We start from the raw sequence: 18,383 nt of genomic DNA, 5'->3' as shown, positions 1-18,383 counted from the left end.
CCAATGTGTTAATCTCTTAGCACTGTCGTCATACGTTTTCTCATAGTGAGATGGCTATCCCGAAATATGTTTTGAATGACGTTTTGAATGACATGGGGCGCACGGAGATAAGGCTGGAAAAACGCGACATGACAAGGTGATAACTAAACAATTTAGTTGACCTAGGGTAGACAGGCTTTGTGGCTAAAACTATGAAAACCAGTAGGCTAGTCTGTCACAGCTAACTTCAGGCACTGTAGCCTAGACTAGTTTACACGCGCAGAAATTAAAAGTCAATATTGCCATCACGAGATTGCTGTCATTATCGGAAAATCCGGACACGTCAAACTGGATGCGAACGCGTGGCAAAGCCAACAACAACTTCATAAATTACGTCTTTTAAATAAATAAGCCTACCGTTTCATGCCTAACGTCGACAGCAGATTTCTCAGCCCATCATAGGCAAGGTTATTAATGCATAGGCCTATAGCCTAATAAACTAGGCTTAGTGATGGCAGATCAAATAATAAAAAAACGTTTTGAAGTCTACCCAGAGCATGTTTGCAAACGCATGCAAAGGGATAAACTATGTTCATACCATCTTCAATCGTTTCAAAAACTAGGATTAGGCAGTCTGCCTATGCTGTTTCAATGTATAGTTGCAGGAATCAATCGTTTGAAAAATATCGTTGTTTCTAGCCTCGTATGGTTTCACTTGGATCACACACACATTGCACGACTGCTCATATGAATCGGTGGCACCAAACTAGCGTATTTCCAGACAGTGGAAACGTTTAGATTATTTTGAATAGATAGATGGTTCACTCCATTTAAAGGCAATTAATCACCACAACTGATTAACATTAACCTGCCTTGCACTGGAGGGAAATGTTCTTACCTTGATTGAAAGCTAACCAGTGAAGCAGACGGCCAGTTCTAGTTCTGTCATCTTCTCTCCTGCTTTCTAGATGTCCATGGAGAAACGTCCTCCTTCAGTTAGGCAGAGTAAGTTCGTTGTGGTTTCAAACTTACGTCCTCCACTAATAGCTAGCATTAGCTAGCTTCCACTCACAAACGGTAGGCTACTCCCAAAATGTGACACATTTGAACTTCTCGTTACGTTTTACAACTGTCAAAAGTTTGGATTATGTTTCAGGAGTTAAACTGACACCTAGGCTATCAATGCTCTATTTGTAAGCTAAAATAAACTAGTAAGCACCATATCGCTAACGTGCATCACTTGGAGTTAGCTAGCTAGCTAGCTAGCTTAGGCCAAGATTTAAAACCAGGTCGAATTTACTATGGCTGGCCCTAGGTGCCTGTTGTTTTCCGCTAGACCTTTTCAAACAAGACCAACTACAGTAGCAGCTAGGCTATTTGACGTTCGTTATCGCACTGGGACTTGTTAATTACCGAACGTGACAAAAACCTGCCTTGCTATAACGTTAGCTCCCAAAAGGCAGGCTACTCCCAAACAGTGACACATTTGAACTTCACGTTACATTTTACAACTGTCAACAGTTTGGATTGTGTTTCGGTAGGCCTAGTTAGGCTGTCACCTAGGCTATCAAGGCTCTATTTGTAAGCTAAGATAAACTAGCTAGTAAACACCATATCACTAACGTCCATCACTTGGAGTTAGCTAGATGGAGGAAACGAGCGCTTTAGCCAACTTATTGAACCGCATCAAATAGCTTGCAAAGTTGCGTTTCAACAAAACTGTTACCTTACTTTCAAGAATAACTCCGTAGACAAAAAGTCAAAATGATTGCACTGTTTCCACAATATAAATCCACGAAAACACTCAGTGTAGAGCTATGCTATGAGTCTTCTATGGGGTCGCCTGGATCTGCACTGACTAACAAATCACATGATGTAGTGGGCGGGACAGTGCTCTCGACCACAGAATGTCAAATGAGTGAGAGACTTTTACAGACAATTGAGTTTCATTCCCTAGGGCATCAAACAAATAACCCTAAATAACTCACTTTCTGTTAATGTGTTTAAAGTCAAAATTGCAGCATAGGTTAATATGACTATTAGTATTTGTAAACTCATCTCATAATACTTTAGGTAAAACTATGTGTCAATCATTAATATGCTATTATAAGTGACAAAATCACAACCAGACCAAACAACATCAAAACTTGAATGTGACTGTCACTACAACCACACTATCTAATACTCCATTCAATTTCATCCAAATTAGTCACTGCTTTCTGCCTATAACACCAACTTATTGTTCCTTTTATAAGACACCTAGGTTCAAACCTGTGTGTGTGTGTGTGTCTGTGTGTGTGTGTGTCTGTCTGTGTCTGAGTCTCTATGTGGAAAGCGGGGGAGGTTAGAGAGACATCCAGCTGGGAGAGAGGGGAGGGGTGGGAAGAACTGTGGGGGGAGAGTGGGTGAGCCACAGTGAGGGAGCAAGACCATGCGCGGCTAGGGAAACAGACCTATAAAAACCTAATAAACCTAAATATCTCACTTTCTGTTAACATGGTTGAAATCAAAATTGCAGCATAGGTTGATATGATTATAATTATTCATCAACTCGCTTAAAAATATTTTAGCTAAAACTGTGTCCACCACAATCATTAATGCGCTTTTAAAAAACACAAACAACACCAAATTCAAAACTTTGTATATGACTGTCACTACAAACACACTAACTAATACTCCATCAAATTTCATCCAAATTAGTCACTGTTTTCTGCCTATAACACCAACTTTTTGATTCTTTTATAAGACACCTAGATTCAAACCTTCGCCATTTCGATATACTTTTGAAATTCAAAAATCTGGTCGCAATTCCTCTCAGGCCACCCCTCAAGATCATTTTAGTGTTTAAATGACATAATTTCGATAAACCGTCTAGGAGAAGTATTTCAAAATACATGATGTGCAAAAATCAGAAAATCTCACATAATTCAAATTCTTCTAAGATTCACTATATAGTTTAAATGTAAAACTTGTTCAGAATAATACAACACACATGTCCACCAAATTTGGTTCATTTCCGTGAATGTATGCGTCAACCACAGCAGACAGCACGCTAGGTGGCGCTATACAGTCCTTGAGCCACACCCTTGGCCAAACCTTTGTCTCTAAGTACAGTTAACAATTCCACATCTAGATGCCAAATTACAAGAGTTTTAGTGATTGTCAAGTTGGTGAAAAAGGGCGAAAAAGTTAAGGGTAAGAGGAATAGAAGTATAATAATAATAATAACTAGAAATGCAATTCCAAGGAATTACCAGTGCATGAAAATGCAAAAATAGATGGATAATGTAGATATGGTTGCTAAGGTGTAGCTAGGGTAAACATGGTGGTTGCATAGTTTACAGAGAGTTGATAGTGTGAAGGTAGACAGTTTAAAGATGAAACATTCCAGCTCTAACTTAACTAGTGATTTCTATTCATGTTAAAATGTTGATTAGCTAACTTAGGTAATGATTTCTAGCAGTTACGCTAAAAATGCTAATAATGCTAGCAATGATAACTTTACTAACAATGCTAACCAGGTTGATTAGCTAACTTAACCGATGATTTCTAGCAGTAATGTTAAAAATGCTAACTATGCTAATAATGCTAACTATGCTAACAATGCTAACCAGGTTGATTAACTAACTTAGCTAATCATTTCTAGCAGTTATGCTAAAATGCTAACTATGCTAACAATGCTAACCATGCTAACTAGCTAACTTGCTAGTGAGGACTTTTATTTTGAAACATTTGTTGCTAGGGTATCCATGGTGGCCACTATCAAGAAACAAGAAGTTACTGCAGTATAATCATGTTGGTTGCTATGGAAACGGTCATAAACGCTTAATTTGAATGGTTGCTATGTTGGTTGCTAGGTACATGGAGGTTTCATGTAGTTGACTGGAGGCATAGTGGATGATAACTGACAGTTGGAATGGTTGAACAGTTCAATAGTTGAGTAGTTTCAATGGTTAAATGATTTAATAGTGTATTATTGCAGTGAGGACTTTTATTTTGAAACAGTTGTGGACAGAGGAAACAGTTAACAGGATATGTAGTCTTCTGAGAGACTGTATGCTTAAAGCCAGAGAAACTGACAGTTGGTGCCCAGGTGGCCGGCCACCTGGCCTAAGATTCTAATTGCTGCCGTGATGTCATAATGAGCAATGTTAAGTCTATGGGGGAAATTGTAATAGTTTTTAACTAATAGTTTAAAAAGTATAAAAGTTACAAAGTTGAAAAATACAAAGCAGGCATGGCATAAGCAAGACCTACGCAACAACGTTTGAATGAAGTTTCTACGTTAAACGGTTGAAGCTGAATTGCGTGCGTTAGAAGAAGAATAATAATAAGAAGAAGAAGAAGAAGACCGAGGAAGAACAGTACAGTGCATTTTCATGCACTGTAATAATAATCTGAGCAAAAACAATAGGGCCTTGCACCTACGGTGCAGCCACTTTCAGTGGCCGCACCTCGGTGCTCGGGCCCTAATAATCTGAGCAAAAACAATAGGGCCTTGCACCTACGGTGCAGCCACTTTCAGTGGCCGCACCTCGGTGCTCGGGCCCTAAATATAGCCGCAAGCGGCGATGGCGGGCCCGAGCACCTGCGGTGCGGAGACCTGTGACATTTCGGAATCTAACAAAGCAACATGTGCGTGTTGGTGGGCATGTGCATGAGCAACACACATGGCCACCAAATTTGGTCAATTTTCCTGAATGTATGTGTCAACCACAACAGACAACACGCTAGGTGGCGCTATAGAGTCCCTAAGCCACACCCCAGGCCAGAGCTCTATCTCTGACTATCGATAGCAATAACGCACAAGCCCACCAAATTTGCCTAATTTTCGTGAATGTGTGTGTCAACCACAACAGACAATGCACTAGGTGGCGTTATACAGTCCCTAAGCCACAATCTAAGCCAGAGCTCTGTCTCTGACTAGTGGTAGCAAAAACACACAAGCCCACTAAATTTGGCTCATTTTCATGAATATATGAGTCAACCACAGTACACAACGCGCTACGTGGCGCTATAGAGCTCCTAAGCCACACCCTAGGCCAGAGCTCTATCTCTGTATCCATATTTGTTGTCCAAATTTGAGATGATAACCAGTGTGTTGATATGGTGTACTGTAAATCATGCATCTGTAAGGCTTACATCAATATCTTTGCTTCAGATCATTGAATTCATAAAATCTGTTGCTGTTTTTAATGTGTATGTGTGTCTTGATGTAAACAAAACGTAACTAAGTCATGATTGTTTGACTTTTCTGTATTCTGGTTATTACATGCTATTCCAACCAAGCATTTTTGTGAGGAAAAGAACCACTTTAGTGGTGGACTGGTCGGGGATTGAACCGGCAACCCTCCAGTTACAAGCCCAAAGCCCTAACCAGTAGGCCCAGCTGCCTCAAGGGGGGGGGGGGTGGGTTGTGTGTGTGTGTGTGTGTGTGTGTGTGTGTGTGTGTGTGTGTGTGTGTGTGTGTGTGTGTGTGTGTGTGTGTGTGTGTGTGTGTGTGTGTGTGTGTGTGTGTGTGTGTGTGTGTGTGTGTGATTGGTGAGTGAGTGTGTGAGTGAGGAGAGTGTGTGTGTGTGTGTGTGTGAGTGAGTGAGTGAGTGAGTGAGTGACCAGGAGTCCCTAACTGCTGATATGATATGATTCGATAAACCCTTGGTTTGATTCGATAAAGCGTCTAGGACAAGTTTTTCAAAATACATGACTTTACTGTATTCTGGTTATTACATGCCATTCCAACCAAGCATTTTTATGAGGATTAGAACTTGGGTCTGACTTAGTCAGTCCCCAATTCTATCACAAAAATGACTTAACCTGAGTAAAATCTTTATACACATGATCTTTTCTTTACCTTTTACTTTGCATCACACTGTCATTCTTGACTCTCTGTGTGTGTGTTTGTGTGTGTGTGTGTGTGTCTGTGTGTGTGTGTCTGTGTCTGTGTCTGAGTCTCTGTGTGGAAAGCGGGGGAGGTTAGAGAGACATCCAGCTGGGAGAGAGGGGAGGGGTAGGAAGAACTGTGGGGGGAGGGAAACAGACAAGGAGGGGGAGAGTGGGCGAGCCACAGTGAGGGAGCCAGACCGTGCGCCGCTAGGCACACAGACCTATAAAAACCTAATAAACCTAAATATCTCACTTTCTGTTAACATGGTTAAAATCAAAATTGCAGCATAGGTTGATATGATTATAATTATTCATCAACTCGCTTCAAAATATTTTAGCTAAAACTGTGTCCACCACAATCATTAATGCGCTTTTAAAAAACACAAACAACACCAAATTCAAAACTTTGTATATGACTGTCACTACAAACACACTAACTAATACTCCATCAAATTTCATCCAAATTAGTCACTGTTTTCTGCCTATAACACCAACTTATTGTTTCTTTTATAAGACACCTAGATTCAAACCTTCGCCATTTCGATATACTTTTGAAATTCAAAAATCTGGTCGCAATTCCTTTCGGGCAACCCCTCAAGATCATTTTAGTGCTTATATGACACGATTTCGATACACCGTCTAGGAGAAGTGTTTCAAAATACGTGATGTGCAAAAATCATAATCATAATCATAACTCAAATCCTTCTAAGATTTACTATATTGTTTAAATGTAAAAGTTGTTCAGATTAATACAACGCATATGCCCACCAAATTTGGTTCATTTTCGTGCATGTATGTGTCAAACACAACAGAAACCGCGCTAGGTGGCGCTATAGAGTCCCTGAGCCACACCCTAGGCCAAAGCTCTGTCTCTGAGTTTCGATTGCAATTCTACAAATGGCTGCCAAATTACAAGAGTTTTAGAGCATGCCAAGTTGGTGAAAAAAAAAAAACAGGTAAGACGGAAAAAGAATAATAATAATAATAATAATAATAATAATAATAATAATCTGAGCAGAAACAATAGGGCCTTGCACCTACGGTGCAGCCGCTGCTACAGCGGCCGCACCTCGGTGCTCGGGCCCTAAATATAGCCGCAAGCGGCGATGGCGGGCCCGAGCACCTGCGGTGCGGACACGTGACATTTCGGAATCTATCAAAGCAACATGTGTGGGTTGGTGTGCATGTGCATGAGCAACACACATGCCCACTAAATGTGGTTAATTTTCGTGAATGTATGTGTCAACCACAACAGACAACACGCTAGGTGGCGCTATAGAGTCCCTTAGCCACACCCTAGGCCTGAGCTCCGTCTCTGACTAGCGATAGCAATACGAAAAAAGTCCACTAAATTTGGTTCATTTTCGTGAATTATGTGTCAACCTCAACAAACTATACACTAGGTGGCGCTATAGAATCCTTAAGCCACACCCTAGGCCAGAGCTCTGTCTCTGACTAGTGATAGCAATAACACACAAGCCCACCAAATTTGGTTCATTTTCTTCAATGTACTGTATGTGTCAACCACAACAAACAATGTGCTAGGTGGCGCTATAGAGTCCCTAAGCCACACCTTGGGCCAAAGCTCTGTCTGACTGGCAGTAGCAATAACACACAAGTCCACCAAATTTGGTTCATTTTCGTGGATGTATGTGTCAACCACAACAGACAACGCGCTGCTAGGTGGCGCTATAGAGTCCTTAAGCCACACCTTAGGCCAGCGCTCTGTCTCAGAGTAGCAGTAGCAATTCCACATGTAGCTGCCAAATTACAACCAAATTAGTCACTGTTTTCTGCCTATAACACCAACTTCCTGTTTCTTTAATAAGACGCCATAATTCAAACCTTCGCCATTTCAATATACTTTTGAAATTCAAAAATCTGGTCGCAATTTCTCTTGGGCAACCCCTCAAGATCATTTTACTGCTGAAATGACATGATTTCGATAAACCGTCTAGGAGGAGTGTTTCAAAATACATGATGTGCAAAAATCATAATCATAATCATAACTCAAATTCTTCTAATATTTACTATAGAGTATAAATGTAAAAGTTGTTCAGATTAATAGAACACACATGCCCACCAAATCTGGGCCATTTTCGTGAATGCGTGTGTCAACCACAACAGAGAGCGCGATAGGTGGCGCTATAGAGTCCCTGAGCCACACCCTAGGCCAGAGCTCAGTCTCTGAGTAGTTGTACCAATTCCACACGTATCTGCCAAATGTCAAGAGTTTTAGAGCATGCCAAGTCGGTGAAAAAGGGCCAAAAGGCCGTGGGACAGGTAAGGAGGAAAAAACTATAATAATAATAATAATAATAATAATAATAATAATAATAATCTGAGCAAAAACAATAGGGCCTTGCACCTACGGTGCAGCCGCTGCTACAGCGGCCGCACCTCGGTGCTCGGGCCCTAATAAGAATAATCTGAGCAAAAACAATAGGGCCTTGCACCTACGGTGCAGCCACTTTCAGTGGCCGCACCTCGGTGCTCGGGCCCTAATAATAATCTGAGCAGAAACAATAGGGCCTTGCACCTACGGTGCAGCCGCTGCTACAGCGGCCGCACCTCGGTGCTCGGGCCCTAATAACAGCAAAACAACCCTAAAACGAGCGAGTGTCTTTTCTCTCAGAAGCGGAGCTAGATACCAGCCGAGGTGGTGGCGTTCGCCCCTCTCTCTCTCTCTCTCTCTCTCCTGGTCTCTCCCCTGCCGCGCGGGCCGGACAAAGAGAGCAGTGTTCTCGGCCTCTATACCCACTCGTCCCCGGCCCCGGCCCCGGCACTCTGGCCTCAACCCCCCCCCCCCCCCCCCCCCTCCCCGCCCCCGACATTTTTAACATATTTACGCCGCCTGGCTTCTCACCTCGCTGCCTGCCATGAATTGGACGAGCAATTAGAGATGGTAGAACGGGCGCTGGAAGAAAAAATAATTAAAAAAATGAAAGAAAAGAAGAGAAGGGTGGAAGGGAGGAGGGGGGGGGGGGGGGAGAGAGAAAACTCTGGGTGATGGCCGTGCCGGCGATCTGCTATCAAGACAGCTCTTCTCGTTCTCCCCTCGCTGCCTCTCCTCCTGTGAGCCGTGTGGGTGGTTTCTGCAAGGGCTAACCAGACAAGTTTTTTTTTTCTCTCTCTCTTCCTCCCCTTCCTTCAGAGTTGGAGGTGCTCTTTCCACTTTGTTAGGCCCATCACTAGGATTTGCCAGAAGAGGTTATCAGGAATGATTGGGCCCTGAGAACCTTCCCCGTGCCAAGCCAGAAGGCCGGGACGGACGAGTCCGCAACGTTGCGGATCAGTCTCCACGCCGCGGAAAATGAGAGCTAGGTCAGCCATTACGGCTCGAAAAAAAAAGAGAGAGAGAGAGAGAAGATCTCAGCTCGTTAGCATTCAGCAGTCTCACGCTAATCGTTTCTCGAAAAAACGGTGCCCACATTCCAGTTTCTTCAATTGGAGTCAGGGGACCCATTAGCCTCAAAGCTAGCAATCAACAGAAGATATATACCACATCTCTGTTTAGCATGCTGAGTAGGCATGGCGCCATACCTCTAGGTACTTAATATAAAGGACATGATCAGCGTTGCAACAAAGTCGTGATTCACTTTAACTGGCTAAAGAGGAGGGGGATATTTGCACTGTTAGACAGGAGGAGTTAAGCTAAGCTGCATGTACTTTACTTGTGATGCTAGTTTCACTTCCTGTGCGGAACTAATGGCAGATGACAAAGCCATTTCTGCTGTTAATTATAAACAAAAGGGATTTTTTTCAGTGCCCCGCGTAGACATGTTTGTTAACCTTTCTCTCGTTTGTTTCTTATTCCCTTCACATGACTCTTGTGCTGTCATGTAGATACCTCATTAGCTTCTAGAGACAAGAGGCTATTTTTCCTTCGCGCAGCAGCAAAACGCTTAAATCTCCACAGCAGGACTGCCTTGTTGACTTAGTGAGAGCGCTGTGTATATTTAGACGACACCAAGGTTATCAAAGCTGAAGTGTCCCCCCCCCCCCCACACACTCGTTCCTCAACCCGACGCCGAAGACATACTACCACGCCCCCACCCACCATGGCCAGTCCGAGACCTTGTCACACAGTTTGCCGTTTGACTGTTTGTCTACACAGTAGCAGGGGCAGAGGTGACCTCACCAGACGGTAATGAGAGGACACTCGCTGCTGCTATAGAGACATCGCGGGGTTGACCCTACCGCATCCGACGCCTGCTCAATCAGTAAACACGTCGGTGTCACCCACTTAGCCGAATGTTTGGCCGTACATGCGAGGACTGTTTTGACATTCTGCCCCCTCGGCCGACCTATATCTCCTAATTAGGACATGCCAGGCAGCAGTTGGAACCTCTCCACTTCCTCTCCGGCCTGGATCCGGTTTACCACTGGCCTAGATCTGGCACACACTTCAGCACCACCAGTGTGCTTAGAAAGGTCTAATTTTAGCAGGTGGAATCTTCCAAATAAATTGTCTGCACACTTCAGTCCTTATTGCAATTTTTAATAGGCAGCCTAGCTTTCGGTCAACATGACCATCCTCAGGGCATCAGCAGATGGAATCTTGTAACATTACATATAGTTTGTGATACAGTTTGTTTTCATTTATGTCCATGTCAAAAAACTGGTTCAGATGGTGATGGTGTTGGTGGTTGGTTTGATGGTTTGCTGAGTGAATTTAGCTAAACATCAGACCTAGTGAGCTGCTGATGTGTTTTTTTTCCTCGTCTGCATCTCTGCATAATCCTTAAGTGCTGGCCCCCCCTGGGACTGCTCTCCTCCATGCCTATCACCATACCACCTAATGAGTTTAATCTGCCATCTCGCGCTGCAGTCCATCATGTCTTCAAGAAAGCTCGTTTGATTGTTTTTTTTTTTCCTTTCCTCTCATTTCATTTGCACACACACACACACACTCCATTTATATGGCAATAGCTTTTCCAACAGAGGCGGTCGGAAAATATGGGCTGACCTCTATAGGTAATCCTCTTAACAATAACATGGAAATGCTGAAATGTGCAAGTCTGTGACTTTCTCTTGGGTGCAGGGGTGTGATAAGAACAAAAAGAAAAAAGAAAAAAAAGAGTGAAGAAAGGAAACGGAGATTCTCTTCCACTCACTGCACACTTTAATAACCATCTCTCTCTTTCTCTCTCTCTTTCTCTCTCTCTCTCTCTCTCTCTCTCTCTCTCTCTCTCTCTCTCTCTCTCTCTCTCTCTCTCCCTCTCTCTCTCCCTCTTTCTCTCAACAGCGCCGCCAAAGTTTTTAAGAACCCCCAACGACCAAACGGGAGTTCAGGGAGGAGTGGCGTCGTTCATCTGTCAGGCGACGGGCGACCCCCGGCCCAAGATCGTATGGAACAAGAAGGGGAAGAGAGTGAGCAACCAGAGATTTGAGGTAACAGCCCCACATCCCCACAGCTAGCCTGGCTAGCGGCTACCACTTCTCAAATGAGACGTGGTCTGGCAACCAAACGTTCATTTTCTCGTATTTGAAAAAAAAAAATGCCCAGATCCGTTCATTGGGCGCCACGGATGTCTATCAAATGCATCTGTGCATAGCGCACCATTGTCTTGCCCCCCCCCCCCCCCCCCCCCCCCATGTTCTGTGATTGGTCCCCTATCTCAGGCAAAGATTAGTGCGGTAGTTTCCAGACTGCCTTAGCAGCGTGAATGAAATTGCGCGCAAGGCAGCATGGGAACACCCAGGCTCCCCACACAACAGCAGTTTCCCCAGAAACCTGGACCTTAAGTCTTTACTCGTCCATGCCTAGTGGAAACTTAACACCCTTAACATTAGTAACATTGGTAATGCTAATCAGTCAATCACGCAGCCATCAATCAATAAGTTAGTCATATTTGTAATGGTCACAATAATCAATCTTAGTGCTTTCTGAGGTGCAATGTTGGTGTAGATTCATTAAAAGGAGAATATGAGAGGAGAAATGGGGGTATCTAGGACTAGGACTATCCTTGGCATCTGTTAAAAATCAACTTTTTTTTGGAAACCAAGGTAGGAGTTCAAAGCAGCAGTAAATTGGTCGCTGGTGAAAACCCCTCTAGCTTGTTAGTCATCTTTATTTAATTCATTTATTATTTTTTGTTTATTTTTCTAGAGATGTATTGTTTTATTCTCTAATGCATGTCATCCTCTTCTTTTTGTTGTTTTGGTTCCTTTGTTTTGTTTTGCTATTTTCTTTATTATTAGTATTATTAGTCTTTTTACTGTCTTTTCTCTAACAAACTTTTGATATGATTTTCTTTCAGATTGTATTATGTATCTTATCCTTTGCAGCATCATATTATTTTCCTCTTGTTAAAGAGCAGAGCACTGATAAGATTCCCATTAGTGTCTGTCCTTAACTGCTGCAGTGCTGCTGGTATCATCACTTTTTTAGTCTTTTTTTGTACTTTTTTTTGTTCAGAGAGACAAACTCTTATTAGCGTCCTGTGAAGGGCCTCTATTTCTCTTATTGTGCCTTAGCATAGCAACAGAAGTCTTTTTTAAAGGCTCATGGCATGGAGGCAGATGTATGAAATGCTTATGATGGCGCTAGCTTGCTTGGCTAGTACTTAGACAAGCACTGGTCAGCTGCACTCATTGATGCACTTACTACACTCATTAATGCACGTATTGTGGTTGTTGTATAATGTTGTAAAATGTGTTGTTAGAATTGCTCTTAAAAGCTTAAAACATGTTTTTACCATGTTGTAAGTCGCATTGGTTAAACAGCGTCAGCCAAATGTAATGTAATGTAATGTAATGCTAGCTTGCTTGGCTAGTACTTAGACAAGCACTGGTCACCATTTATTCCTCAGTTCACTCTCCTTGAGCCCGTCTCACTTCTTACAAAGAACGTCTTTTGCCTCATAGATGGGTTTATTGTATGCTACTACTGCTAGAATGGCTCAGATTTAACATGATTATTCTCACTCAGTACACCATAACAGACACCCCCCTCCCCCTCTCTGTCCTACAGTATCATGTATGGAATTTGGGTTTTGTGTGAGTCAGAATGCAGTTCACATACTGTATCCACCATTTTATGCTTCATGGTTCTTCTCTTATCTCCCGTGACTGCCTTTTGAAATAAAAATATTTTATCTTCGAACTAGAGTGAACTTAAACAAGTGCCAAAAATAACTATCAGACAAAATGATCACATATGATTTATACATTACACACGCTCACACACACACACACACACACACACACACACACACACACACACACACACACACACACACACAGACACACACACACGCACACACACACACACACACACACTAAAATAATGTTTTTCTCTGTCTGGGTTTGCTCGCAGGTGATAGAGTTTGACGATGGCTCAGGCTCAGTTCTGAGAATCCAGCCTTTACGCACGCCACGGGACGAAGCCATATACGAGTGTGTGGCCTCCAACAGCGTCGGAGAGACGAGCGCCACCACAAGGCTGACTGTTTTACGTGGTAAGTGCCGGAACTTTAAAGAAATGTCAAACTGCTAACTTGCGCTAACGATTCACTTATGCTTACTGTATGTGTCCTGCTCGACCAGGTGAGATGTATCTATCGGGTTTGCGCTATCTGTTCTTTCTTTCTCTCACTCGTTCTTTAAAATATCCATCTTTCTATCCCTTCCTTTAGTTTTCCTTACTCTTTCCAGTCTACCTGGCTTTGTTCACAGTCTGTGACTAGCTGTAGTCTCCCAAGAGAGTGTCCAGCTCCGTGATTATGTTTTGGTTCGTGACATCATGCCTTTTCTGTCTGACCTCAGCTTGGGATGAATGTTTTCCTACTTTCCTCAACTTTTCTTTATAGTCTTTTTTTTTCTTTCTATTTCACTTTTCCCTGCATGGTCATTCTATTTAAAGCTTCTTCCGTATGCGGGCCAAGTCTGGCACAGATCCGCTCCGGAGTCGCTTGGCAGGCGATTCTCCGCAGTCCCCCTTCCAGTTTTCCGACTGAAATATGGAAATGCTTTCCCATCTGTGACCTTGAGTGTTTTAACGGAGTCTTGATTAATATTGTAATTAGCAGAGTGGTTATCCCTGCTCTGTAGTTAGCTTTCATTGCCATCAACAGAACTCTTCGGTTCGGCTCAGCTAAAGCAATTTTATGCTACATTTGCAACATTTTTCAAGAACTTCTCAAACTTTTTTTTTTTCTCCTCCCTTGAAATAATTATTCACGCCACAAAGTGCATATCTCATAGCACAGACACTGTACGGTCACATAAAAAGTATTGTTCATATGCCAAAACTGTTATTTCTTCACATTTTATATATTACTGTGTGCACATACACATACACTCTTTTTCTTTCTCTTTCTCTCTCTCTCTCGCTCACACACACACACACACACACACACACACACACACACACACACACACACACACCACACACATACACACAGACACATACTACAGTACACACATGCTACACACATACTACACACACACACACACACACACACAGAAATTATACATGACTGACACCATATGGTCCCCGTGTCTGAGTTCCAAAGGCAGCCTAATATCTTCTGAAAGCATGACATGTCATTTACTGAAATGATTAAATGGCGCTAAAGTGCAGTGGCTGAAGCGGGGGGGTTTCAGGTTCCATTATGTGGCATCAGAGCTTCCCGCTGATTACACGGGCCAGAAAATGAGTTTCCAGGCGGCCCTATAGAAAAATGGCGAGGCACTCGCACAGCTAGCCAAAGGGCTGCCTTATCTCTGCTACATACGAACAAAAGCTCTTTATGCAATCGCCCGGTGACTGGCGGAGAAGGAGAGTGTGGCGGATTGTACAACCCCCCCCCCCCCCCCCCCCACACACACACACACACACATACACCAACCCTTTTCATTCAAGGTCCCTGTATGTGCACAACATTACAAACTCACAAACACATACAAGACAATCAGACACACAAACATATACATGCACACACCCGCACCACACACATGTGCACACACACACACAACTCACACACACACACACACACACACACACACACACACACTATGCTACACTACACACACACAGGCTTACTCCACCAATTTTCTGCGGGCCCTAGTTCCACAGCCTACTATTTGCATGTTTATTGCCATTCCATTTCACACAGCATAGTACTTCCCATTTTTTGCCTTCTACACCTTTTTTCCCTCCACTGCTGCAAGTGTAAGGGGATGTGTCTTAGTCTTCCTTTCATCTGTAGTGTGACTGAACCCAGTTGTAGGCAGGAGAGAGAGAGAGGGAGAGAGAGAGAGAGAGAGAGAGAGAGAGAGAGAGAGAGAGAGAGAGAGAGAGAGAGAGTAGCTAGCTAAAGGCACAGAATCAAATATCCTGCAGTAATTTGCCTTTTATTATCCGCATTGTGTATAAGCCACAGGACAGTGTTTTATGCAAGTTAAGCAACACAAAAACATATTAATATTAATTGCCCCTGTGTATCACTTATAGCAGGAGAAAATACTGCAAAATCAATGTATAAGCCGCAGCTAATAGTTGGGATATTACTGTAATGCATATTCCATAGGTTGGCCAAGCAAAATGTGTCATTGACTCATTGATACTGTAATTTTCTTTTATATGCAAAGATAGAGAGATGATGATACAAAGCCTCAAGGCAACTTACATTACATTAACCTACTGTGCGTAATCCCTTAAGACCAGGGAAGGACTTGTTCAGGTGTATACTGAAACATGGAACATGCCATCCTTAAACTAATTACAATTATCTTAGCCAAGGGTTTATTAAGGCCAGTGTCAGTTCTCTCAGTCTCATTATTTGATTAGAATTGGCTCAGTTAGCCTGCTTTTGCTGTATTAGCTCAGTATGACCCAAGGAAGAAACAATTTCATTTGGGAGTGATCCGTATCGCCGTCTGGATCCAGGAGCCGGTTATGTTTTTTTGCTTGGCGGAGGTTTGCGCTCTCTGAGTGTTTGTTTTATTTATATATTTATTTATTTATTTTTGTTAACGCCATTTCCCTGACCCGATTACGCACCGATTTGAAATAGATAAACACTCCTGAATGGACTCAAAACATTCCCCTGGAAAAGGGGTCTGGAGGATGGTGACAATGCTCAAGGCTCCCTCCTCCTTGCAGCCTGAGACGAGACACACACACACACACACACACACACACACACACACACACAGGGCTGGAGGTGCCAAAAGGGAGGGGAGGGGGTGATAGAATAGAGAGAAGGAGAGAGAGAGAGAGAGAGAGAGAGAGAGAGAGGAGAGAGAAGAGAGAGAGAGAGAGAGCGAGGAGAGAGAGAGAGAGAAGGGGGGGAGAGAGGGAGACGGAGAGGAGAGACAGGGGGTGGAGAGAGAGAGGGATAGAGAGAGGGAGAGAGAGAGAGAATTGATATTAGCATATGGATATGATGAGAAATGCCATCAATAATGAATTTGGGAGCTTTGCCACTGCCATTTGCATGTGACATGCATAGACCATGCAGCTGCAAAGGCATGAACACACTCGTCCAAGATGGGGAACATTACTTTTCATTTTCACTTGGTTTGTTTTTCTCCAACATACACACATTTCATATGATGTGGTACCAGTAGCATAACTTTAGATCATCAGGCAGCTATGGTGCAGACCATCAATTCTATATATATATATATATTTTTTTTTTTTTTTCATCTTCTTTGCCCACTGCTTGCAGTTTTTTCCCGGCTGGTTCTCCTCAACTGCTGTTTACTTAGCAGGCCTCTTTAGAGCAGCCAGAGTGTCTGTTATGATTTGGAGCGATTAATGTCTCTCTTTAGTGGGATTTGCCCATGAATCTTAAAGAGATCTCTCCCAGGGCTGAGAGCTCAGCTCTGCCAACATGGGTTAAGTCTTCAAAGAGGAGGACATGTTAAAAAAAAATAAAAAAAAAAAGACTCACACTTAAGGGAGAGGGACCCATTTTTTGTAAGGTTGTTTAAACACTCCCACCACGTTGGTGCGTTCCTGCTATGTGTGTTTTGTAAGGATAAATGCAGTAACCTCAAGCAATGGGCTGCTACACGATACCTGAAGTGTTAAAGTTGCGTTTGTAGGAAGAACTCTCTTTTATCATTTTGGCAGTAACCCCCTCCAGGGTCCCATTCATGCGGTAGGTGTTTATATTTTGAGAACTACCGGCGGGCTCTACTCTATATCTCTCTCAGTGTTTGTGTCTGTTAAGTTTTTAACAGCGGAATTCATCAACTTTATAATGTTAAAATGATTAGGAGTGACAGTTACTGTAGCTTCCTCCCATTTCACATTTGTCCACAGTTGCACACCAGGTTGTGGTTTTCACAGAACACAACGACTCCTCCAGAAGACCCTGTAGACTATGTCAGACCATGCAAACACATAGAAGAGGCCGTTCAGGACACAGACAGCATACAGTATATTCCATTCTCAATATTTTATCCTACCCTGGAGTTTCAGGGTGTCTAGATGTGCAGACTTTTTGCAATCGGCGTGGGACGTCCAGTAAAAAGCATTCCCAGTTCTCACACGTCAAATAGTGAAAACGGAGTACGGTGTGAAAAACAATCGCTCACAACACCACCTGCTAGCTGTACTCTCTCACCTCTCATTAAATCTACTGCCCCCCATTGGTTGACACCACTGGTGCACCTTGGAGCTGAGAAGTAACCAAGCGTTGTCCCAGTCTCTGTCAGTAAAAGACATCATCAGACAGCGTCATACTTCTCAAATTGCTCTGGAAATTTTTTACATTTGTTGCCTCAGCTCTTTGTCATTCTTACTGACTGCAACTCACACTGAAAAGCCATTGTGTGAAATCTCTGTGCTTTGTTCACCTTTATGAAAAAAAAGCAGAAATAATACTCAAGTAGAAGGAAAAAAAAACTAAAAAAAAGTTGTGAGGGTGACCTGGCAAACAGGTCTCCCCGCGAGAACGACTGACTTTGGTTTATCCAGCAGTTCGGTGAATGTCGCCGCTGTGGACCGTGCACTGTGCCTTGCTAACAGTTTGGCTACTGCATCCTGACTTTTTCAGAGAGCGAGAGCAAGAGGTCTTTTGGAAGTAAGGAAGGAAGGAGCAGAAAAAAAAGAGAAACTGCTGACTTGTTCCGTCCTTCTGCTCGACTGAGCTCCTTTTGAGCAGCGAACAGAAATAAAAAAAAAAAGAAAAATGTGAAAGAATTACAAGGTGCCTGCGACAGCATATTAGTTGAGGCAAAGTTCGGTAACCTCGTTTATGTTTCTCACTCTCTCTATCTCTCTCTCTCTCTCTTTCTCTCTCTCTCTCTCTTTCTCTCTCACACACACACACTTTCTCTGGGTCAGCTGAATGTTAGCTTCGTACCCATGAACATGCACTTTCAACATGCTTCTGCCGCAAACAAGCTACATGCTGGCAGGAGAGTCCCTCAGCTCCCACCCCAAAGCCACATACTGTATGAGGAGTGTATGTGTGTGTGTGTGTGTGTGTGTGTGTGTGTGTGTGTGTGTGTGTGTGTGTGTGTGTGTGTGTGTGTGTGTGTGTGTGTGTGTTTGTGTGTAC

The 18,383-nt window shown here is 43.1% G+C and overlaps 1 protein-coding gene across 1 annotated transcript in view; it reads left to right on the top strand.

Moving 5' to 3' along the window:
- LOC134060564 (receptor-type tyrosine-protein phosphatase delta-like) overlaps positions 1-18,383 on the top strand; it is a 287,476-nt gene that overhangs the window by 157,040 nt on the left and 112,053 nt on the right. Inside the window, 2 exon segments of the mRNA XM_062517298.1 lie at positions 11,111-11,256; positions 13,184-13,325. Of these exon segments, the coding sequence (XP_062373282.1) occupies positions 11,111-11,256; positions 13,184-13,325 (288 nt within the window).

Source organism: Sardina pilchardus, chromosome 16 (assembly GCF_963854185.1).
Source record: "Sardina pilchardus chromosome 16, fSarPil1.1, whole genome shotgun sequence".
Classification (NCBI taxonomy): Eukaryota; Metazoa; Chordata; class Actinopteri; order Clupeiformes; family Clupeidae; genus Sardina; species Sardina pilchardus.
This window is presented reverse-complemented; position numbering and strand designations above follow the sequence as displayed.